Source organism: Pararge aegeria, chromosome 4 (assembly GCF_905163445.1).
Source record: "Pararge aegeria chromosome 4, ilParAegt1.1, whole genome shotgun sequence".
Taxonomy (NCBI): domain Eukaryota; kingdom Metazoa; phylum Arthropoda; class Insecta; order Lepidoptera; family Nymphalidae; genus Pararge; species Pararge aegeria.
The window spans coordinates 15,016,651-15,044,336 of NC_053183.1; the positions used below are offsets into that span (position 1 = coordinate 15,016,651).

General features: G+C 34.0%; 3 protein-coding genes and 1 non-coding gene across 4 annotated transcripts; 3 read left to right on the forward strand and 1 right to left on the reverse strand.

Moving 5' to 3' along the window:
- The first annotated feature begins 122 nt into the window (after positions 1–122).
- Positions 123–2,383, forward strand: LOC120637699 (mitochondrial import inner membrane translocase subunit TIM14). The gene is made up of 3 exons (XM_039909654.1): positions 123–303; positions 502–741; positions 1,227–2,383. The coding sequence occupies exons 1-3, from the start codon at positions 301–303 to the stop codon at positions 1,341–1,343; spliced, it is 360 nt and encodes a 119-aa protein (XP_039765588.1). The 5' UTR covers positions 123–300; the 3' UTR covers positions 1,344–2,383.
- Positions 2,384–3,905: 1,522 nt separating this feature from the next.
- Positions 3,906–8,019, reverse strand: LOC120637698 (growth hormone-regulated TBC protein 1-A-like). The gene is made up of 6 exons (XM_039909653.1): positions 7,856–8,019; positions 7,580–7,764; positions 6,689–6,955; positions 5,380–5,562; positions 4,718–4,971; positions 3,906–4,562 (listed from the first exon to the last, which is right to left on the reverse strand). Exons 1-6 carry the CDS (start codon positions 7,873–7,875, stop codon positions 4,458–4,460), a joined length of 1,014 nt encoding a protein of 337 aa, XP_039765587.1. The 5' UTR covers positions 7,876–8,019; the 3' UTR covers positions 3,906–4,457.
- Positions 8,020–8,680: 661 nt separating this feature from the next.
- Positions 8,681–27,467, forward strand: LOC120637855 (exocyst complex component 2). Its single transcript, XM_039909893.1, has 17 exons — positions 8,681–8,939; positions 9,556–9,708; positions 10,514–10,706; positions 11,621–11,732; positions 12,318–12,477; positions 13,497–13,711; positions 14,039–14,154; positions 14,463–14,599; positions 15,282–15,466; positions 16,855–17,022; positions 18,316–18,468; positions 20,637–20,831; positions 21,809–21,981; positions 22,609–22,840; positions 24,994–25,178; positions 25,969–26,028; positions 26,500–27,467. Exons 1-17 carry the CDS (start codon positions 8,831–8,833, stop codon positions 26,585–26,587), a joined length of 2,634 nt encoding a protein of 877 aa, XP_039765827.1. The 5' UTR covers positions 8,681–8,830; the 3' UTR covers positions 26,588–27,467.
- Positions 24,229–24,367, forward strand: LOC120623561. Its single transcript, XR_005658717.1, has one exon. It is a non-coding gene; the product is annotated as a U4 spliceosomal RNA (small nuclear RNA).
- Positions 27,468–27,686: the final 219 nt, after the last annotated feature.

A 27,686-nucleotide genomic window follows, 5' to 3' on the forward strand; every position in this document is an offset into this window, starting at 1 on the left:
TAGACAAAACGTTGGTTGGCCAGTTTCCAGTTGGCAATATGTGGTAGGTCTTAATATTTTGTCTGAAACTTTCGACAGATATAACCACAGATCAAACGGTAGTAGCTGTCAAACAGTGCTGTCAATTTGACAAATCGAGTTACATACTTCGAAGTATGACGGGTGATGAAATTAAAACAAAATCGTGAAAAACTGAAAATCTTTACATAATTATGTGAAAATCCAGTATAGACACAGGTTTATAATAATATTTAGAACAAGTTTTAAACACATACCCTTTCATCAATATATCATTTTAATATGGTATGTATTAAATATAACCTCTCTAAGGTTTATAATTTTTTTTGTTTCATAACTAATATAATATAAAAGATCACGGTTAAAGTATCACTGTGATAAGGCCGCCTTTGCACCCTAGCACTAAGTACTATTACTGTTTTCTTCGTGTTTTTCCTATTGGGTATGTTGCAATAAAGTTTTTCTATTCTATATTATTTGCAGGCTAGTTCAATAATTTTAGCAGGTCTCGGTATGGCTGCAGTAGGTTTTGCAGGTCGCTATATACTCAAGCAAATGCCAAATGCATCAATGAAATTTGCAGAGGCAATGAAAAGTATACCCAAGTTTGATTCTGAAAGTTTAGCCAACTCAAAGTATTACAAAGGAGGATTTGAGCCTAAAATGACGAAAAGAGAAGCAGCTTTAATATTGGGTGTTAGTCCTACAGCTACTAAAGCTAAGGTATAGTAGACATCATGTAAAATTACACACTGTTAGTAGAACTATGCAGTAGTGAATTGAGTTATAGGCAAATGAGTAGATATATTAGATAAGTTTAAATTATTGTTCTAAATCCTTGCTAATATAATAAATGCAAGTGTGTTTGATTGTTTGTTTATCCTTTCCTTCACACTGTAACCAACTAAGCAAACAATCAACTTGATTTTTGGCACAGACTTAGTTGAAAGGATGGAGAGTGTCAATGTATAAGTTACTTTTTATCCCAGGACACAAATGGTTCCCACAATTTAAAAAAAAAAGTCATAATAAACATTTTTGAGCATTTACTTGAGTTTTAAGTCATATAATAATATTATCTTCTATTCCTTGCCTTACCCCACATTATTTAATTTATACATGATGACATCCCTTTTCCTATTTAACTAATGATATTGATTTTGACATAAACATTGTCTATAACCCAATGTTTGTCTGTTAATTTGTAGATACGTGAAGCACACAGAAGAATAATGTTGCTTAACCATCCAGATAAAGGAGGATCTCCACTTATTGCTGCTAAAATCAATGAAGCCAAAGATATACTTGAAAGTGGAAAATCATGAGTGCCATCCTTGTTTAGATAGTGGGAAAATAGACAATTGAATTCCAGTAATTTTAAGGCCACTTTTGACATATCTAAGTAATTTAAAAAAGACAATATTTTATGTAGATTCTTATTTTTCTATAACATAAATAACTGCACCTGTACACATCACACTAGCTTGTAGTCCTTTTGTATCTGTATGAATAATATAAATGCGAGTGTTTTTGTTGGTTTGTCCTCACTTTACAACTAAGCTAAGCTGCAATAGACTTCAATTGAGTTACTTGAAAGGATGGTTAATAACCTAGGCTACATTTTTTCCCAGGAAACAGTTACTCAACCTTTAAAGTAAAATACTGTTTTCTTACTCACTTGACAACTAATGAAAACTCCATAAATGGTTCAACTCCTTTTCAAGTTCATTCACAAATCCTGTAGGAATCTTTATCCAGGATTAAAAACATCCTGTTTGTCTTCAGGATGTAGCGTTTTTTCTGTGCCAAACAGCAAGATTAGTGTAGATTTACCATTATTAGATGTTGCCTGCTGCTTTGTTCAAAATAAGTTCAATTTCTAATCCCTTTTTTAGGGACTGAATTTATCGAAATTTCGATGGTGGAATGGTAGTTTGGGCTGTCTACCAGCCAGTCAAGTCACCTTCTCTTTTGTATCATATACAGATTATGGATGTAATATTTAAAACAGTAATTTTGAGTCTAAATATCATTATCAGTAACAACTGTCAAAAGTGGCCTATTAAAATACCTAACTGTAGTGATGTACAAAGTTCCTTAAGAAATACAAATAAATAATCAATTTCAACATCTCAATAATTTATTCTATTACAAAGAACTCATCAAACGTGTATTATTAACACACTAACACATATTATTAGAATTCATAGCAAATAGCAACTTAGCTAGCTAAGCTTATAAAAAACATCAAGTTATTATATAATAAAAAATATTAAAAATTGACTGAAGCACTGCCAATGTACAGAGACAGTACGTAATGTAAAAATGCTATCATAATAAAAATAAAGAATGATCTTCAAGTTCATTTAAGTATTTTGTTAAATAATCAAAATCTGATTAGTGTAATCTAAACATTTAGAACAACGCCACAGGTAAATAGATAAATATCTACAAAATGTCTACTACCTATGCATATGTAGGACACAAGCAATTTGTATTTAAATAGTAAAACTGCAAAAATGTTTACACAGTTATATAGTTATAAAATAACTACGGCCTAGATTGGGTAAACCTTTGGGGCCAAGTCTAAAGATGCTCTTTTCTTTATTAACTCTAATTATATTTATTAAACGCATCTGTACATTCTAAAATCTGTCTTTGGCAGTCATGGTAATGCCCCATAGACACTATACCTGCATAATATGAAAATTCTATTTTAGTAAAATCTTTATATTTTGAAAATACTACTTTTATCTATGGTGTTACTAGTCTTATATAGGGTACTTAAAAACACATAAGACAAATGATTATAAAAATTAAAGTTACCCCATCGATACAAGTGCTCTTATAGATTATTGTCTTTCAATTCTATCAGTATCATGAACAACCTTTGTTGAACATAACATACCCAATTTCTGATTCAGAAAATAACATTTTAAATAATAACAGATGTATACATAGGTAAAAAAATATATTACAGGCATTACTATTTGTTTGTTACTTTAATTGGAGCAATACAATGATTTAATTTAATTAACTGGTTGTAGTTTATACAATCATTATTACAATATATTATGAAAGAAATATTATTTATTTCTTGTATCATTATGTATTTTCATGGTTATTCTCACTCATTTGTTGTGTAAATAAAATAAATACTTAAACCTAGTTCCTATTCATAAATTAAATAATATTTTTACAGTTTTAAATATATCAATTTGACACATTTATCAGTATACAGGATAAGATAGAGGGATGGCAAACAGTTTATTATTAATCATTGTTTGATGCTTTATTCATTAATTATGTTGAGTGCGGAAATAGACACAATTTGTTTTACACACACAAATTGTGTTTATTTCTGCACTCAACTTTGTGATTGTGATTAAACTGATTGTGATTAGTACTGTAAATTTGATTCAATTTTTTCTGGTGGGAGGGAGATATATTGTGTACTGCTAAATTAGTAACATTGTAATATTGATAGTTGATGATGGACAAAAGTTTTAATTTTACTCCACTATAACTTACCTGCCCCTTTACTGGAGGTTGAGTGATAATGCAGTATCGGCAGCAGCATTTTTATTATTTATAGTGTCAAAATTCTCTTAAGTCTGGTCTGGCCTCTGCCAGTATTAGTAAGCAACCTACCGACGAAGCCGTGCTGCCAAACGATTTCGCGTTCCAGTACCATACCCAGTAGTCATTTTAGATTAGAGGTATAATATGAGAAATTGACTCATTCTGGAACTTTAGTAAGGAATTTTTATACTTAAATGGATTTTTATTTTTAAACTACAACAGCTGCATATATAAGTTCTTAGTTAGGGCTTGTACTGATTAAAAAAAATGCTTTAAATATTAAAATAATAATACTTAACAAAACCTTATAATATTATATGCAATATAATAAATTATCACCTAAAATAATTATTGTTCACCAAAAACTTATTTGTCATGTGTACCTAAAAATTTATTTACAATTTAATAAAATCGATTACTGCAAATTTTTGGGGACTAGTCGGAGAAGTACAAGTAGTAAATACTTAATTTTACTTTTTTAAATTTTAATCTTAAATATTTCTCTAGTTTTTAGTTATTACTTCAAAATATGAAATTTAATAATTAAATCAAACATGCTTATTTTCTTACTTTAAAGGAAGTTTCCATTTTATGAAGTTTCAGTTTTCAATTTTGATGGTTGGCAATAATATGAAGTAGTACATTTTTGTTACTCTAATAGTTTAGGCACATGAAACACACTATGTAACCAAAATTAGAGAAACAAACGAAAAATCGTGTTCAAATCAATTTGTGCTTGGAAGATTGTTACAGTATAATTATATTTTTGTATTGTCAAAAATGGTTTAGTTGGTAGTCATTTGGTAAATCTTTTGAAAAGATGAGATCAAAAGTTCCTTAGGATTGAATTACTGGATTCACCGTGGCTCCTTCTGCAGTTGCTCTCTGCGTTGCTTTGCGAACCGGGCTCTTAGCTTCAGAATTGTAGAGTTGGATAGGGTTCCAGGTACTTTAAATATTGACTGAAAACAAAATACCAATTTACATTATCTCTTTTCGTGCTCTAAAAGTATGCCATTTTAGGCTCTAAAAGTATGCCAGAGTAGGCAAAGTTTATCTTTTAGCCTCAATCACAAACTACAAACTGTAGGCATTGAAATTGATTAAAATTACAAACCTGCATAAATTCATGACAATGCAGTGCGCTTGCATTTTTGACAATAGCCTTAAAACATTCTGCCAGAGTAGTAAAGTCGTTACAAGCCAATATAGCTGCCCTGTTATTCTTGATCAATGTCAGACAAACTCTGAAAAGTATCTTGGAGCCCTCATAGAAAAGGCAGTCCCATATTCTCAATACGGTTTCTATGGGTAAGACTTCGGCGAAGAGGCAAACAAACCACTTTGTTGTTATAACAGCCCAGGGAAGACCTATACAAAAGAATAAGAAAAGTTATACTTATCCAAATAAAAAAAAAATGGGTCATTTAATTTTCAGGGTAATCAGTTTGGAAGCACATAAGAGTTTAAAAAACTTAGGCTGTCATCTTGACCACATACCATAAAATAATCATTGAGAAATGTTTGTGTTTTCATGACAAATCTTGGGGTTACTCAAATACTACTACTATATAGTAGATATCCTATGACTTCCTTCATCATAACATTTATTATATTCAAATATTATGATCATGTACAAGAAAAAACACATGTATTGTTTTAATTACACTTGAACCAAGTGTACTGCTAGTTTCGAAATATACCAGCATTCACTTAAATGTATAGTCAAAATAAAAAAATTACAAGTAACTTTTATTTACTCTTAAAAAATAAACTGACCTAAATTTATTACATGTTGATGTACATCAGGTGCCTTGGATTTGACTAGTTCAGACAACACTTCTATATCTACTATAAGACCGTCCATCGTCTTTGTATAGTAGTCTGGGAGATTTTTCTCCACCAATACCTTAAGAAGCCAAAATGATGTTTCTTCACTCTTAGTGGATAGCAAGAGTAAACCTATAAAAAATTATAATACATTATTAATCCAATCGAATACATTTGCGTAAAATAAAAATAAATAAACATATTAAGACAAAACACACATCACTATCTAGCCCCAAAGTACCTAAGCGTAGTTTGTGTTGTGGGTGTGGTTTTTATAATACACAGAAAAAGCAGTAAAAGTGCTAAAATCCTTTTAAGTAGCTATTTAGAGAAACTATTATAATATAACTAACATTACAAATTTTGTGATAGCAAACAATCTATAATCCGATAATTTCAGTGTCATTTAATTACTAGATGTGCGCCCTGCTGCTGCGCCCGCGTAAATTACTTGACGCAGCGTAGTTACGTAGTCTAGGCCTAACCTCAATAATCAATAAATCTGATACCAATCGTAAAGTTAATTCAATCGTACTGGAAGTGCCAAATATACAAACCTTTGGCATTAAGTACAAATGGTGACTTGAGGAAAGAAACCTATAAGAAAGAAACTATTTCTGTACTACCCCAGCGTATGAACTCAACTCGTACAAATTTCATTTTAATTCATTCAGTAGTTCAGCGCGGCCCAGATACAGACAGACACGAACGGAAAAAATTACAGATTCCGTTAGAGAGTACCCACAAAAAAAAAAGAAAAGTTTTTTCAATGTACAGAATGTGATCTGTTACAGTTTTATTATAAGTATAGATATAATCAAATAAATAAATTTGAATAATAATTCAAAACTGAAAGTAATCAAATATTATGGGAAAAAATCAGACTTAAAAATTTGGAAGCTGAACATATATTTAGCTGTATTGATTATTTATTAATGTAGTGAAAAAACTGTGTAGTGACTGGCCAAACTTTAAACATCATAAGAAATTTTAATCTATTAGGTAAATGCACTGTTAGTTATGATGGCTTTTGAAAAAGTTTTAATTCCCTCAGCCTTTAACATTAAATTAATTAGGATAACCTTATTAATATTATGTTTGTGATTTGCGCTACCTATTCCAATCACTTTATATATACTGTCACTGATTTATAAACTAACAATTATTCATATTGTAAGTTTAAGAGAATCCTTTTTAAGGATAAAATAAGATAATAAAGTAACAGTTATAAATTACAATATGTAGTAATAATACTAACCAGCAATATAATTTAGGCCCTGACAATAACCAACAGCTCTGTTATTGTGAGCATAGGCTATTAACACATTAAACAGATGTGCTTGATGGTTGGCCTCCTTTGAAAAGTAGATATTGTCAGGGAAAGTGCGAGGAAGGTCTGTTTTTACGAGGTCAACAAGCTCTTTTTCAAAAGGACTGTCAAGGATCTTCTGGTATAAGTCAGGACATTGATCTTTCATCTTATCTGCCTGTGATATGGCCATCCATACTGATGGACGATGTTCACCTGTGAAAAAAGGTTATTTATATATGTTTGGGACATTGTCATTGCTGAAGAGAGAGCAAATAAAAAGCCTTCCCTTTCATCCATTCAAGATTAAGTCTGCAGACAGTTAAAGATCATAAAGAATATAGTTTCTTTTAACAAAGTTCTTTATCTTTTTAATATTATAATATATTTAACTGTGCAATTCTCAGTAGATATCTCAGAGATAAATATATTTTGTTTCTCAGTAGCAGCCCTAACAATTTGGAAGAAGTTTTGTATTTAATTTACAAAGAAAAATATTAAAAAAGGGTTTGATGTTGTTTTATTTAAATGACTATTTATACTCTTGTATCTAGGAAATGGATCAAACCATAGATATGCCAATGTTTTGCTTTTCCAAAGTTATTTTCTCAGTAACTTTTACAAAACACATGCTTCACTGAAAACAGAAGGAGAATCTATGATCAGAGTTAGTTGTGTTTACAACCTTTTTTCGTTTACCAGCAATTATGGCACTATAAAAAATTAATTTTAGTTATAGGGTACAATAAATACCATGCTATTTAAAACACACGAATATAGGTCAGAGTATATACAGCATTTACACAATTTTGGGGTAAGAGTATACACTCTATTACTTACCGGGAACACCTTTACGAACATATCTCTTGACAGTGTTGGTGCGTTTAACAGACTTTCCTTCTCCAAGTAAAACAGCCCATTTTTGTGCCCTTGATGCCAAAACTTTGAGATACACGGACATGAATTCTTCATAGCTCTCAAAGTCAAAATCATCATGTCTTTCGAAACCATATTCGTCCACAGCGCTATATATTGAAAATTTTAGAATTACCAAAGGACGAAGTAAATAAACTAGTAGGTAAGCACAATAAATACGGTGATTCACTTGATTTTTACCTGAAACTTGAGTGAGCCATTTCAATATCCTTTGCGAGTAGATTATTGTATGTTACATTAGACCATAGTTCAAATTATATGTATTTACCGTCAATTAATTGATAGGTAATCGTAAATAGATACGCCCCCGAAGCACGTATTTTTTTATCATCCCCACATGACGGCTGTAAGTTGAAATTTGAATGACTGAATGATATTTAATGAGATTGATATTGCATACAAATGTATTCATTCATCGTTGTAGGATGTCATTCATCTTAGAGAATGACCAAAGAATATTAAAAATAAGAGAATGAATTAATGAATGATGGGTTCAGTTATCAGTATTTAAAAATAAAACTGGGCGAGCTGGTAGGTACAAGTTTAAAATTTTAAATAGACTTTTTTACCTAGACTGGAGAGAAAGTTGATAATAATTACGATGAAATAGATTTACCAACTTTATCTTCTATATAATCGTAATGAAACCAGAAATAGGTTAAGGGATGTTTAGATTGCATAACTTGGTGGTCTAGACGACGAATACTTAGTAGACTTAGAGTGCTTAAACTATGCGAGCTTCGAGCCACTGGCCGTGACTTCTAAATAAGCAGAGTATAAAGGCTCAAGCCCTAAAATAAAAATTTTTCTTTCTAAGAATATGTTTTTCGTCCATTTTTAAAATTATATTTTTATTTCCTAAACATATTATATATTAATTACATGGCTGTACTGTGATATACCATTGTCTTTTTCCTAGGCGAAAGTATAAAGCAAAAAAAGAATAATTACATTGACATATAACAATTGAGTTGTTTTGATGACAAATAGACTTCAATTTTTTAGTACACTACCTAGTTTTAATGCCTATCATATTTATTGTAATTAGAAAATTAGGGGTTGTAAGGTAACGATATCGATTATAAACTTGTAGTTTATTATCTATGTTTTAAATAATATAGTTAGAACAGTTCTGCGTTAATAGTTTTCGGCATTATGGGTCCTCCACCCGTTGTTACTGGTATATCTCCAAAGGAGGGCCCTCCTGGAACTAAAGTGACAATTAGAGGGGAGTTCCTCGGTACCAGCCCTACGGATTTATTTGGTAAATATGGTTTTAGATACATTTCGATAAATTACTTTCATTTTGTTCAAGAACTATTGTAGTCGGACGAGTTAAAACCGAGTGAGAGACCTATGCCCAGAAGCAGGGGACATCTATGATTGATATGTTGACGATAATTATTTAGCTAGGTTGAATTGCAGTGTTTCAGGCTTGGCATTCATCCAACTATGGCAACTCTTCATCATCATCATCATCATGTCAATCGATGGATGTCCACTGCTAGTCAGAAGTCTTTTGTTGAAAATTCAAAATTTACATGAGAATGCACATTACTGCATCAAACCATTTATAGAGGTGCCTGCAATTTCCTTTGAGTACAAATGGTAATACACACATACTTGAGGATTGTTTACTAATAATTGGTAACTTTTTTTAAACTGCAGATTTTAATGCTTCTACTTCCAAAACATTGATACATATGACAATTTTCTCAGCCAAGCTTTATCCCTTTAAAGTTGACATAAAAAGTAGTAAGTTATCCCCACTGTAATCTTCTACCTGCCTCTTGTCCCAATCAGTCCAGCGGCTAGCTGCTCTGGAGATAAGTCAGAACTACATAAAGTTCTGAAGAGTTAATAAGAGATTGATTTTGCAGGTCTTAAGATTTGTGGGTGTGATTGCCTGCTCTCAGCAGAATGGAAGAGCAAGAACAAAATAGTAGCCAGGTCTGGTCCATGCAAAGGGCGTGGGGACATAATTGTCACTACCAAGTCCGGGGGTGAAGGAACATCTACTGTACAATTTAGAGGTGCGTAACATGCTTTTAAAACTGCTACATAGAATAATTTATATAGTACGTAGGTATCGATTCTAAGCCCTTCAAGAGACTTGCCAATAATGAGGAAAAAGTCATCAAAACTACTTTCAACCCGTTATTATATTATCATAATGATATGTAGCAAAAAAAATTCCGCCTTGATTGCAACCAGATAATTTTGGCATTTGCCTTAATAAATACTAGCAACCTCCCTATGGGGCACTTTAAAGTGATTAATTATTTGATACTATTCAGTAGTAAATTTATTAGTATTTTAATTTATTCTATCTTGTAAAGTTAAGCAAGTGTTTGCAATGTCAGCAAATAAAAATATTTTTGCAGTAAAACTGCATATTATAGTAGGGAAAAACAAAAGATTGGTAATGTGAGGTATCATTACAAATCTTTCGCTTTTCTCCATCATAAAATGCTTTATAGATCTAAACATACTAACTGTGAGAGTGCTTTTGTTAACCATAAGGATAATCAATAAAGTTGGAATAGCTTCAAACTAACTAATGAATAATAAACATTATTGTTTTATTTTATTAGAAAGACAATACAATAAAGAGAATATGCTGGCACAAAGTTGCAATGCATTTATAGCGCTTAGGGGTAATCTGAAATTATTAATTTGAGGTTTTGTGATACCAACAAACAATAATAAAGTTTCCTAAATATCTGAGTGTTAAGTTTTATTATTGCACGGCATTAATTTGGATTTAATTCAGTTGCATTTCAATGAAATGTTGAATATGCTGATGCAAATTTTTCATACCATTTTACGGTTTACCAGGATACCATGAATCAATAGGGCCAGTAAAAGAGAGTGCAGTGTGGGTCGAAGAAGCTGCTCCACCGTCATTGCCATGGGGCCGGCGACCTATGTCACCCACTGCATATACTCCACCTGATCCCCTTGGTCTCTCTACTGAAGGGGACGATTGTAAATTCCCCGAGGAAGAGCTGAATGAATTATTTCCGGATGGGTAAATTTTGTGTCTCTATTTCTTACTAAACCTCCACCTCTCCGGGCAGAGTGTTGTGATGTGTGGAAAGGAGAAGGGAGAATGTTTGGTTTCCAGTGTGAGTCATATTAGGGACTTTATAATTTCTAATGTATTATTTCTTAGCATTTGTAACGATGCAACAACCAACTTCTACCTTACATGACATTGTCACCTACATCAGATGAGATCCCATAAGCGCCTCCTGGTAAACCTTGATAGTATAATAAATTCGAAAATGTGTTTGTTAGTTATCCTTCCTTCACACCCTATGAATATGAATTTTGGCATAGAGTTGGTTGAAAGGACGATACAACATAGGCTACTTTTGGTCCTGGAAAAACACCAATATTTACAACAATCGTCTTTCCTGCACATCCTTACAAAGCAACCAAATTACTCATTCACCACAGTGCAGCTGAAGTAATGAAAACTTCATTTTGTATGTTTTATATTAAGATAATTATCAAGAGATTTTATATTATCAAGAGATATAAGTGATGATTTTTGAACCTGCCAATGCATAATCTTAAACAATGTGTTTAATTTTTAAAATTCGAGATTACTATACAATTGATGAATTCCTAACGAAAAGGCTGCTTGGAAGCAGGCTCCGCTCTCATCTCTCACAAGAAAACTTATTAAATTATATATTTTTTTTTTTTATTGTGAACTGTAAAATGATTTTGAAAAAGAGCAATCTGCTGAGAGTTTTGCTGACTCTTCTCGGTGGAATCTGCATTTAGAACCTGCGGTAGAGTCACTACAAACAGACTGACTTGACTAATCAAAAGTGCTTATAAACTGGGCCCACTATCAATAAATGACTTTTGAATTTTGATGAAAAAGCTTTTAGGCTCATACTAAGTGAAGTATTTTGTTTTTATTTATTGCAGCTCTGGAAATTTGTCTGATGAAAATTTTCAACCAGGCTGGTATCTTTTGGAACATCACAGTAACACTTCTTTCGAGGATTTGAAAGCTGGAATGGTGTTTTTACAAAGAAAGGTATTAAATTTTGTAATTTTTATTATTATTTTCACCTACACTTGAGGAATTATCGTATCGAATTATATAAGTTTTATAAATTTAAAATGCATATAAAATTGTTCGGAACCGACGGGATTTGAACTTGCGACTCTGGCAACCGCGGCATGATCGCTTTAACAAACTAAGCTACGTCTCTCCTAATGCCGATGCCGAAATATGTATATCCTTTTTATATAAGTCTTGACAAGGTTTCCGGACACGAGCCGCTCCGCTTTCACCTCACACAAGATAGAACAAAGATTGTTAATTTGTAAAACGATGTTGGAAAAGAGCTGAACTGCAGAACTGCTGAGTTTCTTGCCGGCTTCTTCTCGGTAGAATCTGCCTTCCGAACCGGTGGTAGAGTCACTACAAACAGACGTACTTGACGTTTCAAAAGTGCTTATATTAGGTCTACTTGAAATAAATTAATTTTGAATTTGAATTTGAATTTACAGCGGCTGTAGCACCATCTAGTAGGAATAGGTTTAAATCCTGTGGGTTCCAAAATTATTATATGCTTTTTTAATTTATAAAATAAGAAATGTATTTAAATCGTTCCAGGTTGAAGGTCAAAAAGAAGGACAACTTAGCTTTCTAAAAGCAAACACTGGCGCTGTAATGGATCAGTTAGACAGACTGGTGCTACTCAAGAACATGTATGAAGAAGACCAGAGGAAAAATGGAAAAGAACCGTTACCAAGCTTACAGGCTGCTATCGAAGGTATGGGATAAGCAATTGTTGAAAACGTTGAATCAATGTTACAGAAGTTATGTGGATGTCGAGAGGTTTATCTAATATCTTACAGGATTCTTCCCCGAAGCGGAGAAAAGCTTATATAACATTGGCCCACACCACGTCTAGCGTGTTTAGTATTATCAAATAATAATTATAATAAATATACTACGACAAGACACAAATCGCCATCTAGCCCCAGTAAGCTGCAGCTTGTGTTATAGGTACTAAGATGACTGATGAATATTTTTATGAATAATATACATAAATACTTATAATATACATATAAATTGAAAAACATTCGTGTTCATCAAACATACATTTTCCAGTTGTGGGAATCGAACCCACGGCCTTGGACTCAAATAACAGAGTCGCTGCCCACTGCGTCGATCGCCCGTCAATGTTACATATTTTGATTTCTAATAGATAATGCAATATGTCTTCTAATAACGTTTTTTTTATTCTACTACTACAAGTTATCCCTTGACTGCAATTTCACCTGGTGTTAAAGTGATGGATGCAGTCTAAGTTGGTAGCAGGCTAATCTGTTAGCAATGGCTTGCTGGCCAGGTTATGCATGAAGCCGAAAGATGGCATAAAATGGAAAATTTGTCGTTCTATATAAGTAAAATAAAAGTTTTAGGGTAGGCAGTCCTTTTGAGCATGTATGAAGTGCACGCAGCAGCCTGTTATGGACTACGGCAGTTTATGGAGTACGGCAGTCATATTAAACCCATACGGGCATACCTCGTCGGTTTCTACGCGACATCGTTCCGGAACGTTAAATCGGTACGGTAGTATATAGCCATGGCAAAAGCCTCCCACTATAATAGAGAAAATTCAGAAATTATAAAGTCCCATGCCGGAAATCGACCATGGGAAGTCCCACTTAAATCTACAGCGCTTACCGCTGCACCAGGGAGGTTGTCAAAATGTGTCGTTATGTTTGAAAACTATAAATAGTGCGCGATATAAAACGAATAAGTTATGTTTAAAATCGGTTTCAGAATCTATATCTCTCGCGGATTCCTTATTTTCTGAGATTCTATCCCGGAAAGAGAACGCCGATAAAACAAGGGAGGCGCTTTCCCTGCTCACGCGCCACAAATTTCTTTTCCAACTACCCGCGTCCATAGACAAGAATATCCGCAAGAAGGAGTACGACTTAGTTGTCAATGATTACAGCCGTGTGAAGAATCTCTTTGGGAATACTGATGTTAAGGTGAGTTTTTTATGCGATTCCGGTTCCGATTTAGGTTCTATCTCGAATGTTCTAGTAAATTTTAAAGTGACACGACCCCAACTCCTCCCGCGTTAGCCGTACGAGGAGAATAAGGGAATTTAACGGAGAAGTGGCGGCGGCGTCTTCTATGATAATAACGTGTACTGCGCAGCGTGGCGATTTTGTGCAGACCACTTTGAGGCTTTTAGACAGCATTGAACTGTTATAAGCTATTAATGAATGATTTTTTAGCCAGCTCAACAATCTGCAGTGGACAAGTTTGTTTCGTCGGGAATGTAAAAATTTTATTATTTGTTTTTTTTCCAGCTTTTCCAAAAAATCCTTGATGAGATTGATAAAAAAATTGAAGATTTAAAGGAAAATTTACACACAAGAATGAAAACGATGCCAGTGAATGTCCAGGAGCAAACAAAATATATAAGGTAAGGCGAAGAATACATGTTCAAAACGTTCATCTCATCTTCATGGGGATGACACTCATTACTGGCCCACTACAGGCCAAAGATCTCTTCTCACAATGAGAAGGGTTAAGGCACTGTCCACCACATTGGCTACGGCTTCACATGAGACGCCTTCAGGCCGACGATCCGTTCCCTTCTTCGAGCCCTAGGGTTCAAACTGTTCCTGGCAGAGCCCTGGTTAATCAGCTTCACACATTCCGAAAAAAAAAAAACCATTATAATCTAATCTAATAACATTAAAAGCTAATCATAACATAAACGGTTTCCAGGTTACTTAATAGCTTGAACTGGGAAGGTGACGCGGCGTGGATCGCAATTACAACTCGCAAGGAATACCTGATAAGTCTGCTGAATAAAGTGAAGGATCATTTCAAACAGAAAGAGGACCAAGAGTCTGGTGAGAAAGGTATGTAACATTAATACATCCTTACCCCGAAGGTCCCGCGTTGTATTCTCGGCAGGTACTATTTAGAAATTTATAATTTCTGTATGTTTTCGGTTTGGTGGGAGGCCGCAACCGCCAAGAGTTTTATCGTTTAATATAACTGTCATACCTCTAATAGGATAGATAGCCGATTAGCATCCTAGACTGCATTATAACTTACCAGCAGGTGTGATTGTGATTTCTGTTACATCGATCGTTAAAAAAAAAACTAGTTTCGCGGTCGCGGATATGTGACTGATGCAAAAAATAGATAAAAACAATCCTTGATGCGGATTAAATTTATATCCTTCTAAAATTTCAGCTCGATCGGTGCAGAACTTTGTGAGTTTTGCAGCGTACACAAACCAACATAACATTTTTATATATATACTAGCTGACCCCAGCGCCATCTGTCGGGCTGATTTGTGAAACTAAACCATGCAGGGTGCCACCCAAACGCATACCGAAAAATTCATTCAAATCGGTCCAGCCGTCTAGGAGGAGTTCAGTGACATACACACGCACACAAGAAATATATATATAAAAATAAATATCTATATATAGATTCACATAAATACTTATAATATACATATAAACACCCAGACACTGAAAACAAAGAAACATACACAACTTCGCATTTATAATACTGTTAGGGTTATTACAGGTAGACGTAAAGCCAAAGAGCCTGAAGGCGAAGGCTCTTGGAGCGTCGTTCGATCTGCGTGGTGTGCGGCCGCTTGCGGAGCCCTGTCTGCTGAACTGCATGCTCTGTGGCCTTTGGCCAGACGATACTTCGCTGGGGAGCTGGCGGGGCAACCTTCTGATCCGCAACGGCATTCTGATCTGAAGGTAAACATTGGTATTGGATAGAAGCAGGCGTTACTTTGCGGGAATCCATGAAACACAAAAATTAATCTTAATTTGCTATAGTCCGCAAAAAGCAAACATAAACCGTGATAACTGGATATAAAATAATACTTGTCGCGTTAATGAGAAACTTAAAATTACATTTAGAACTAAAATTAGTGCACGAACATTGAACATCCGTCATTCTCTTCGATTTCGATGGACGCCACCACCACCATCAGGTGCAATTGCAGTCAAGTTCTGGTCTATATATATTAAAAAAACAACAAAAAATACAGAAAATAAAATATACAGGGTTAAATAAAAATACCAGAAAGCCTTCATGTTGTCTTGACTGTATGGCGTAATTTATAATTTCTTCAATCTTTATTATCCACACCAAACAGATCTACGACAGGAGAAATTTAAATTTATACCATACAGATTCTCCCGCTAATCCTGGACTATAGCAAATTAAGCTTAATTGTCATAATATGTAAACATTGGTGCCAACCAACTTGAACCAGGAGACGTTTCAAAAAGTTGGTGAAACAAAACATTTATATCGAGGCTTATAAAGTAAAAAAAAATATATATTTTTTTTTTGTTTTTACTCTTATGTAAGCTATTTTATTTTGCAAAGTAGGTACAAACAGCATTGCATTGTGTTAGCTCCTGTTAAAAATTAATTAGTTTTTTACGATAAGGCCGCCTTTGCACCCTAGCACTATGTACTTTTAGGGGGGCAATGCGTTGGCGAGTTATGATCTTCCGATGATGTTTAGGTTTGCATTCAATGTTAAACACACTTGTAGTTCGGAATAACTTTACTACGATAACGACACGACTGGTGCACGAATCCAATAGCGAACTGCCGGTAGGCGGTTAGTGTACCGACTACCTACATGCGAACGACGACGTCATAAAACCAGTCGGGAGTTTGTGCGTTTCAACTGCGAGATCGGTTTGGACTATGGTTAATTATACCGGTAGGTACGATCGTAAATGTAAGTTAGTGAATGTTGATATATATGTTCAAATTGTTATTGGTAAATTAGAATAAGGTGTTAAGTTATATATGCATGTAAAGTATTTAGATTAATTATTATGATAATATAAGTATTTTGTTTATATATTGTTATCAGACCCTACATACTTTTTCTCTTCTCCTTGTGATGTTTCTTTTGTGTTTTGTTGCTATATAATTATTGTATTGTTATCTATTCTAATATATATTCTCAAATAATAGTTCTAAAGGACGTGTAAAGTTTACCAATACGCACTTGGACAATCCAAGTGCGGACATATGTCATGTAGTGGTTTGTTAATAATGATGACAGAAGCAAAAGTAAATGCAGTTTATGTTGAAAAATATCCAATTATAATTTCAGGAAATGATAATAGCTGCCGTGCAGTTGTTCTCGGAACATATGCGTTCGTGTTTACTGTCGGGCGGAGTGCCGCCCAGTGCGGATGTGTTGCGTACTCGCCTCGTCGCAAACCTGCGCAGTCTACGTGAAGCGTATGAGTCATTGCTCAAACTTGACCTGCCTTCACAGGTAAGCCGTACGTTTTATTAAAACAAGTGGACGGATTTTTCAAAGTAAAATCTTTAGCCGGTTTTACGGGTATTTGGTAGGAGAAAACGCATATGTTACGCTTATTGGTAAGGCCCCAATGCCCACTTTCACTAACGACGAACAAGGCAATCCCTAAGTAAGTCTAATCAAAAGAGGTACCTAGGCACATATTTACCTTTCAACAATCGATTTTCACTAGATAACTCTTATAACCTAACTTGTCTATGATTCTTGCCACAAGGTGTGCTATTTTGTGTTTGTATTATAATATTTTTAATTTTTCGTATTGATTTATGGTTATTAAAAAAAATAACCGAGTTTACATAATTTTCATCTGTCAAGTGTCAGTTTACTAGTTTGTTTGACATTGTGCGCCGCTGAATCGGTGTCATAACGTCGTTAGTCTTCATCTAAGATTCGGTGAAACGTTTTTTTCTCTACGAATCACCCAAATCATTAGACATCCGATTTAGACGTTCTCCTAGGTTTAGCGAAAACGGGCATAAATCATTCAAAACTACATTCCATTCTTCTTAACTTGTTTTATGTTGTAAATAATCTTTTCATTACTTTTTTTTTATTGTAAAGAATGTTTTTTAATATATAAAAAAGTGCGTTGAAATGAATAAAGACAAACACAATAACTTTTTATTGTGATTTTCTTTAATTTTAAATTCTTTTAGTTTGAAAATAAACTTTAGGCTGGTATAACGCCTGTAAGTTATACTTACGTAAGTCAATTACGGAAGTCCCTTACGATTATTTTCTAACAACTTTGTAATTTTAGCTCACAAAGTTGTTGACTTAGTAAGTAAAACTTACCGGTGTAATCCCAGGCTTAAACTAGATTTTATACACAAAGATTGTTTACATTATAGGACAAGTAACAAAAATTTACTATTCTCAAACATTGTTGGAAATTTGAGCATTATTTTGACAACCTTCTTCAAGATAAATCAAACGAAACATCCTCATTTTCAACCCATTGCCGGCCCATTTCAGGTAACGGGTCCCTTCTCATTCTGAGAAGGGTTTAGGCCGTATTCCACCACGCTGGATAAGTGCAGATTAGTAGACTTCACGTTCCTTCGAGAACGTTATTAAAACTCGGGTATGCAGATTTCCTCACGATATTTCCTTCACCGATAAAGAATGATAATTCATTGCCTAAAACGCACAGAACTTTGAAAACTCGGAGGTGCCTGCCGGGGTTCGAACAAGGCTATTACCGATTATAACTGTACGTCTAATTTATTATTGTGTTAATTTCAGCCTTTGAGCATAGTGGAAAAGGTGATATTCGACTACCGCGTGCACGGTATGACGGTGTTCCTGCAGCGAGCGCACAAACGCGTAAAGGGGCTTGCGGACAAGGAGGCGTGGAAGATACAAGAGTACACCGATTACGGTGCTATTACTAATCTTGTAAGTAACAACAGGTTGTTTGACAGCTTTTTTTTATCATCTCCAACGAACCGTAATGCTGAAGTTTATTTTTATTTTATTTTTTTATTCGACGATAAGTTAACCCTTGATTTCAGCAGGCAGTTGGAACAATCTGCCTGCTGAAATCCTTGCAAGTCCTTCCTATATTTAAGAGTTGCCTGAAGGACTACTAACCCTCTTTGTGTGATTGCATTTGAAGTTGTTGCTTTATTATTGTTTCTAAAGTATGTAATAAAATCTACTATTATATATTATATATGTTATAAATTTATATATATTATTATTATGAAATTCTTTATTGCACAAACAAAGACAAAATACAAAGAGAAACACAAAAGATAAAAATAGAAAAAATAAAGAAAAGAAATTTAGGTGTGCAAAGGCGGTCTTATCGCTAAAGCGATCTCTCCCAGACAAACTTTGGCGAAAGTAGTTGTTATAAGGAATGGGTTGGTGCGGCAATAAAAATGTATACCTAAATAAAAATATTGCAAACTATACTACATGTTATAAATTCTAATACTACACATATAATTACTATAAATAATACATTTTGTTCATGCATATAATAATAATAAACTACATACTATAACTCTACATACATTATATTATGTATATTTTATTTATAAAAAAAACATATTTATATGTTACGTTTATTTATTTAAATTATCTGTTTTTGTTTACATTATACATTTTTGGTATTTATGTATATATTAAAACACTCTTGGACTATCCCATTCTCTTGCTGTAAGTCCTTTCTACAAAGGTCAGGCAACCTGCTTGAGCAATAAGGCCGCCTTTGCATGTCTACATTGTTTACTGTATACTCCTTAATGTTTCATTTCCTGTGCATTTACGTGCAATAAAGTGTTTCTTCTTCTTCTTAACTCTTGACTGCAATCTCACCTTGTGGTCAGTGATGATGCAGTCTAAGATGGTTGTTTGACAGCTTTTCTTATCATCTCCAACGAATCATATTGCTATTATAAATTAAAAAGTTAGCCTTTTGCTGCAATCTCACTTCGTGGTAAGTGATGATGCAGTCAGTCTAAGATGGTAGCGGCCTAACCTGTTATGGAGTATGGTAGTCATATCCCTAATCCGTTTCCACGCGACATCGCACCGGAGCACTAAATCGCTTAGCGTCACGTCTTTGTCGGTCGGGTGGTAACTAGCCACGATATGTAGATATATTTATTTCATCATAATTATTATTAATGCGAAAGTGTGTTCGCTTGTTTGTCCTTTATGCCCGAACTAAGCAAGCAACCAAGTTGATTTTAAATATTGGATCACTTCATTGTAAAGTCAATATCTCCAAGGATTTCAAAATTCAAAAATGTTGAGCTATGAACATGTTAGAGCAATTCATACCCAACCTTTTTTTATCATACTACATGTATTCTTAATATTATAATAGGATTTTTCTATAAGCTTACGTTTTATATAAACTTTGAACTTATTGAGAGACATCCTCCTCCTGAGGATATTCCGGTGTCGGAGCGAAACGTGCGTTATATACTTCTACATTGCCAAGTTTGTTGTGGAGTATAAAGATTGAAGAAATTATAAATAACACCACACATATTCTCCTGCTTTTACGCGGAGTATAACAAATTAAGATTAGTTTTCATAATAGAACTTGCTTTTAGTCCTAGAGTTAGTTGGAACGACGGAGAATAACGCGGGGTAATTTTTTTCACAAGAAAACAAACATTTCCCACGGAACTTGTAAAAAACCACGGGCTAAGGCTAGTTTTAAATATCAATAAAAAATCGCGAATCGCGCGAAATCCTTATATATATATTTATATAAGGATTTCGCGTAAAAGCTCCTTTGGGATGACGTGATCTTTTTCTAATACCAGCAATACCACATTGTGCCGCAGAAAGAGATTTAACAAATCAATGGTGTCAGTGATCTCTTGAAAATGGCTCTGAAAAAATGGAAGGCAGTGTTTTTGTGCATGTATGATATGCACGAAAACACTGTCAACCCTTAATTTTTATATAGCTTATATCAGAGCAGGGTTTATCCATTTTATGCCAACATCTTGCATGCCTACTCTGATCAAAAACCGCCAAATGCTAGAGCTGCTCATTTTTTTTTTTTGTTTTTGCTTAAATTCTTAAAATGTATGTTCCAGCCACATCTCCTAGAAACGTATCTAAATGACGCGCTATCGTCGATACACAAATGCGTGTTCGCAAGCGGCAGGCGAGAAACACAGCTGTTGGGTGAGGGCAGCGAACCGCTGGCCATACTTCAGAAACACACGCAGCAGATACTGCTGGCGTTTGAGCGCGTGCTTGAAGACCTGGCGTTACAGCAAGATGAACAGGTAATTTTTTTTTTGATAATATATTTTTATTCCACTTAAAGTGAGCTTTTTATATCTCAGTGCACAACACTGACAAAATTTTAAGTTATGGTTCTTAACAACCAAACCATATAGATTCTCCTGTTTTTCGCGGAGTATAGCAAATTAAGCTTAGTTTTTATAATATATAATGGATTTCCGCAAAGTATCGACTGCTTCTATCCAAGGGATAAATTTACTTTTCCACTTCCCAAATCCCGATAACTGGGAAAAGGAGAAGTTTACCTCCGATATATTTAAACTATGCGCCTATGCTCCGAGAGTTGATAAACTGGTGGAAGATAAACATTTTGTCCTTACCCCGTAAAGGAAATATCTCCTGTCCATGCTGTGCTGGTTCTATGCGACATCGTACCAGAACGCTAAATCACTTTGTTGTACGTATTTTTGGTAGGGCAATACTATTTACCTTACTTACTTCTGAATCCAACCGAACCAAAGAAAATTCAGAAATTATTTGTGTTTCCATGCTGAGTGTAAATGTTAGGGAAGTTAGTGAGGATTATGATTATCAAAAGTTATTTGCGCGGAAACAACTGACAATATACAACATACAATCATCAGATATTCACAGATAAATAATTATAAATAAGTTCAAATGAATAATATCGTATTTTTATACCGTTCTTTTTGTATTCATTAATAAATAGAAATGTATATATTTCAATATAAAAAAATATATATACTAGCTGACCCCAGCGCCATCTGTCCGGCTGATTTGTGAATCTGAATCATCCAGGGTGCCACCCAAACGCATACCGAAAAATTCATTCAAATCGGTCCAGCCGTCTAGGAGGAGTTCAGTGACATACACACGCACACAAAAAATATATACATAAAGATTAAAAAAAAACGCACAAGGCTACAATTAAAAAAATAAAATTATTTGCTTTTATAAAATTTACATTATTATTAACACAACCTTAACCTGCTTTCAGAATTTCAACAACACCAGCCTCTCGGTAGCATTAGACCAGCCGTTGGAAGAGCCGAATCGTACACTGGGTGACGGGAAAGTACGGTCGTCACAACAGAGGTTGTTGATCGCTGCCAGCAATGCGCAGTATACGCGTCGCGTTACTTTACCGGTCGTCGCTACTTCGTTTAACAAGTAAGTCTAAATTCTTACTAATATTGTAAATGCGAAATTGTGTTTGTATATTTCTTTGTTTGTTTCTTTGTCCTCCGTTTACACCTCAACTAAAACCACCAATAAACTTGATTTGTGACAAAGAGTAACATAGGCTACTGACGGCCGACTTGCGCAGTGGGTAGCGAACCTGCTCTCTGAGTCGTGGTCGTGGCCGTGGGTGCGATTCCCACGACTGGAAAATGTTTGTGTGATGAACATGAATTTTTTTCAGTGTCTGGGCGTTTATCTGTATATTAAAAATAATTCTGTGTATTATATTCATAGAAATATTCACCAGCTATCTTAGTACCCATAACACAAGCTACGCTTACTTTGGGGCTAGATGGCGATGTGTGTAATGTCGTAGTATATTTATTTATTTTTATTTATTTTATTTTATAAGTAGGAGGTGCTTTGTTCTATCCACGGCATGGGCAATTTGCGTAGTCTGGTGCAAGGCTTAGTCCACCAATCCGCACTGTGCCAGCGTGATGGGCTACAGCTCAAACCCCTTTTCATTGTGGAAGGGAACCCGTGCCCTGTAATGGGCCGGTAAAGGGTTGATGATTTGATTCGATACTAAGAAATCTTTTTATTACCTTTCAGTTTCGAATTCCCAAAGCCGGTGCTAGCATTGCAAACCACCAAAGAAGCTCTGAGCAACCTCGAGTCTAGAATAGCTGAGACTTATTTGGAGCTTAAGGGAGACCCACTTGTGGGTACGATCGAGCCCAGCATGTACATGGGTAGGCATGAAATAGATGCAGACGCGATCGTCGACGATGCACGTCCTTATGTTTACGAGATCATAAACAACCTTATTGCAGTACATGCCGAGGTAAGTTAACAAAATACATTGATTATAAAATTTATAATTTTAAAAAACCTACCTTCGCAAAGTTATGCTGTTTCAATATAGTGTACATGATTCAAACTCGAGCTTTTCATTTGATTATGATAATTTCACAACTCCCTCAATATAGGTAATATTGAGGTAGTTGTAAAAAAAAATGTAATCCGCCTTTTTTATCAAACGTTGCTTAAAACGCTCCGGTCTAATTCAGCTTTCGAACAAAAAAAAAACAAAAAGAAAACCGTTCAGCCGTTTGGGAACTACGAACTGCGACAGACCGATATACACACGCACACGCATACAAAGACACGTCAAACTTATAACACCCCGTCATTTTTGCTTTGGAGGCCAAAAAGAATAAAGACCAGTAACGCAGATTTGGTGCTAATTACATGCAAGAGTGAGTATCAGAACATGCTTTCAAATCGCCTTATTCGAGGTCGTGCCATTATATCATCCTCATTATCCGTAGCCTATTAATGTCTCACTACTGGATACCGGCTTCCTCTCTCACTGCACACTGCTCCAACGAGGGTTGGTGGGCTTCAACTGGGGTTCACTCTGCAAATTTCCTAACTCTGAGCTGGTACTGAAATTTCTATTAATTAAAATATACAGACAGAAAAAACTACACCTAAAAAAACGGAACTTATAATATATAGAAAAAAAAAACTACAACTATTTACACAATAATTGGACATGCAATGTCGAAATGTGAACAGCTCTCATATTGTTACATATTGTTAATACATCTCATATTAATTAAACATCTGAATATAAATCATCCTGAACCTAAAACATCTGAAAAACATTTCACATTTTCTTTCACTAAGTAACCCTTAAAACTGTAAATTTATAGATACAGGCCATTTTCGAAATTACATTTAATTCGTAAAATGGCCTGTAGATAGAAGAATACAACGTGTCAACAGGGCCTGCTTATGATAGACTATAATTTTAAAATACCCTATGGGCCTTATTCCCTAATGCAGATAAGTCTTACTTCCCACTCGGTCAGCATTTTGCATCACTCAAGTGAAAAGGCAATTTTAGTAAGTTAAGTTTTAAAAACTCGCTCCGACTCAACAAAAAATATTTGGAAAAATTCTAGAAAGACAAAATTGTATAAGGTTTTGCTTAAATATTTGCTGCCTCTTAATCACACGAGACCCTCAAGTCTGCTAGTACAATTTTTTCTGAGAAATCATAACAATATGAATAAAAAAAACGTTTATCTACTATTCAATAGCATAAAGTATAATTTTCATTTAACTTCACTTCTTCATCATAGATGGCGCTAATGTCCATTTGCATCGCGCTAACGTTATGTTATCGTGAAACACTCATATGCGGCTGTAACCGGAGTTCAAGTTAACTTTGCGCAGAGGCAATATCGTAACCAATGAGGTTAATCCGAGGTGCGATTATTGCTAGTTGAAAACTTTACCAATACCCCGCCGTGTGGACGTGAAATACCGTCCGCTATGGCAATTTTTGTACGGCTGTTATGGCCAAATAACGCACTGAGATACTCAATACTTCTATGAAGCTGCTGGGCTCTTTTCTATACATCCGTTGTTTAAACTTTACTACGGACTGACGACTATAATTAAACGAAGATCCTGTGTGTTTAATATAAAAGTTTGTTGTGGATACAATATAAATTAGTTAATTTAGGAGTTTCTTTGCTTTACGATAAAATACTTTTATTGTTTATTAGCGAGTTATTTTATCATTATGATTAGCTAATTGTAAACTGAGTTTTTTTATTTTGCACTAAATTTAAGTTTATAAATAAATGAATAAAAACTTTTTCTTTGTTTTAAGTAATAATACAGCGCTCTTATAAGGTTATGACAACTGTTTATTTTTGTTTATATTACTAATTCAGATCTGGCATCTCTGAATCGTAATATAAATTACTACATTATTTCAACGGGCTTAGAATGAATATAAATTTGTATTTGTAATTTGTTTTTCTCGTTAGTCCTAAAGTTGATTAACCTTATATAGACAAAACCAATCGCTCTAGTTCATCATTGTCAGCATTGTCTTTGTCATCTTTGTGTTATAATAATTTCGTTACTCAATCTATTTAAGAATTTTTAATTAAAAAAAAATTACGATTGTTACCGCAGGTAGATAGTATCTGTGGCGCGTCCTGTTCTCGTTACGTGCGCGACATAAGCGAGACCGTGTGCGAAGAGGTCTCCCGGCTATGGGCCGGTGCCAAGCCCACTTCGCGCGCTGCCGTCTTCCGTGCACGACTCGAAACAACACTACTGAGAATGGCATGCGCTTCGCATCTTACTATGAAAGCTGAGTGAGTATATACAGATAAATACATTAATTATCTTTCATAATCATTGTTTCGCTAATTATAATGTATGTCTCATCTCTCGCAAGATATAAAAATAATTGTTAATATTGATGTTGGAAAAGTTCTTCGTTTTTTGCCGGCTCTTCTCGGTAGAATCTGCTTTTTGAACCGCTGCTGGTAGAGTCACTACAAACGCTTATAAAGGAGGCCTACTTGAAATAAATGAACCTTGTATATTACTTATACAATCTATACGAAAGCCAAAAAAAATGTGCGAATAACAATACATGACAAGCGTGACTAATAAATCATAAACCCTTTTCACTGCCATACTGTAAGCCAAAACTAATAAGAATAAGAATATAAATAAATAATATATTTTTATATTAAAAACGTACTATGTGCAAGATTTTATGAACGTATACCGAAAAATTCAATAACAATATGATAATTATTTTTGAAAAAAATAAAATTAATAAAATTAAAAAATGTATGGAAAGTAGTTGTCATTAATTCTTAATATTTCTGTTTATATATCGATTCCAGTATTTTTCATTGATTTCAATATCTTCAAAAAAAATTCTGCTTCAATATTTCGCCATATCTACTATTCGGGCCGGAGACAAATCCAACAATACAAAGATCATTAAAATATGTTAGCGTTATGAATGTTATAACTAACCCGACTTTGTTTTATATATTATTAAAGATATCGAAATATGTAGTACTATTTAAAAAATTGCTTCTTTCCTATGGATGGAACTAACAAGAGTTTTTTTTTCCTGTTTTCTAGCGATTATCTTGTCAAAACGTTAGAAGCGTTAGATCTACTAGAAAATGAAGAAGAGAAAAAGTGAGTAAATACTGATAGTTATTAATTATTTTGATCTGACTTTAAAATTAATATTGAATTATCAACTTGAGTAAATTTTATATTAATCTCGGACTTTGAAAGGAATAGACTTTTGATCAAGAAAGCTATAATAAATTATCGTAGTTTAGACAACCGATTTTAACGACTTTGTAAAAAATTCATACCAAAAAGTTTCAGAATAAATAAGTGTAGAAAAAATAAAATTCTATGCGATGTTGCTTCGAAACTACCCATTTAAATTTTTTAATTTTTTTACTGTTTATGAAATTTTATACCATTACCTACTTTTTGTAAATTAGCCTGTAAGTTCCTTTTAAGTAGAAATTCCTTTATGGAACAATATATATCTTAAAAAATAAATAAAATGAGATGGTATACCTACATAATAAAATTAATATTCAATATAGTGTTGTATAATAATGAACTACAATGATAACTATTGTTTTGCAGGCGCATGGAAATAATCATTCAAAATATTAAAAAGCGAATGGAGTTGCAACTCTCAAGTCTTAATAGCTGCAATATAGAGACTATTTAAAATATTCTGTACTCTTTATCTCGTCTAAGGCTAAGCACACCACGATTAAACTTTTTGCGGTATGATTATAAAATCACGATTTAGTCCGTGGCTAGTTACAAGCATACCGACAAATAAGTGCCGCCAAGTGATGCAGCGCTCCGCTGCGATGACTCGAAGAAACCGATTAGGGGTATAGTTTATAACGGCACACCTCCAAAAATTTAGCCCGCCACCATCTTAGGCTGAACTTACCATCAGGTAAGATTGCAGTCAAGGCCTCACTTAAATTGGAATTTTAAAAAAAGTAAGTAAACTAACACGCCTCAGTGTTTTAAATAATGTACTCAAAGACTTGTTCAGTCTACCAGCCAGTTTGGTGGATCACGGACTCTTTAGTCGCAAACGCTCTTATTTCTATTGAAATTCATATTATTGCGATAAAAATATCACAAAATTGAAAACCGCAGTACACTAGCGGTAAAAGCTAGTAGTATTAACTTTCTGTATTTTTAAGTTTCTGTAATTTTTAATGGAGTTCTACTTCATACTGGCGGAAAACATTCGCTTGAATGAATCTGTACTGTACCGCGTGAAGCTTGTATCCAACTCGCGAATTTTATAATCGCAAGTGCGTGTAACATCTGCAAGTGCGTGTGTGTACTATTTATTGCGTGTAAAAGAATTGCGAAAAATAATCGCACGGAGTTTTTTCGCAGCGAGTTCTAGCACAAAGTGAGGTCCGCGTAGAGCTATTTTGTATGCAATACATAATAATAAAAATAAAATGAAATCATTTCATTCATGCTTTCGTAAGATAAGCGACTGATTTGTATTATGATATTAAATAACAATTAAAGTATTTAAATCACGTTATTATTTTAAAATATAAATTATATAAAAAAAGACACTGTTTATACAAATTATTTGTACATAATAAGATAATAAATATATTTGATATTATTCGTGATTTTTAATTTTGTTATAATTCTGAAACAAACAAATATCATTTTATTTTAAATTAAAAGACGAAAGTATTACTTATAATAAGGAAACGCTACCCATTTTCTTACAATCAACTACTTGTTATCCCTCTGCCTTCCCCCAATCTTTAGTTAAT

Bases quoted from the DNA above. Each gene is read 5' to 3' on its own strand.
- LOC120637699 (XM_039909654.1), top strand. The intron at 742-1,226 runs GTATAGTAGACA...GTTAATTTGTAG, and splicing joins CTACAGCTACTAAAGCTAAG to ATACGTGAAGCACACAGAAG.
- LOC120637698 (XM_039909653.1), bottom strand. From the start codon at position 7,875: ATGGCTCACTCAAGTTTCAG. The intron at 7,765-7,855 runs GTAAAAATCAAG...TTCAATATATAG, and splicing joins ATGGCTCACTCAAGTTTCAG to CGCTGTGGACGAATATGGTT. The intron at 4,563-4,717 runs GTTTGTAATTTT...TTTTGTTTTCAG, and splicing joins ATTGTCATGAATTTATGCAG to TCAATATTTAAAGTACCTGG.
- LOC120637855 (XM_039909893.1), top strand. From the start codon at position 8,831: ATGGGTCCTCCACCCGTTGTTACTGGTATATCTCCAAAGGAGGGCCCT. The intron at 10,707-11,620 runs GTAAATTTTGTG...TATTTATTGCAG, and splicing joins AATGAATTATTTCCGGATGG to CTCTGGAAATTTGTCTGATG. The intron at 15,467-16,854 runs GTAAACATTGGT...TTATAATTTCAG, and splicing joins AACGGCATTCTGATCTGAAG to GAAATGATAATAGCTGCCGT.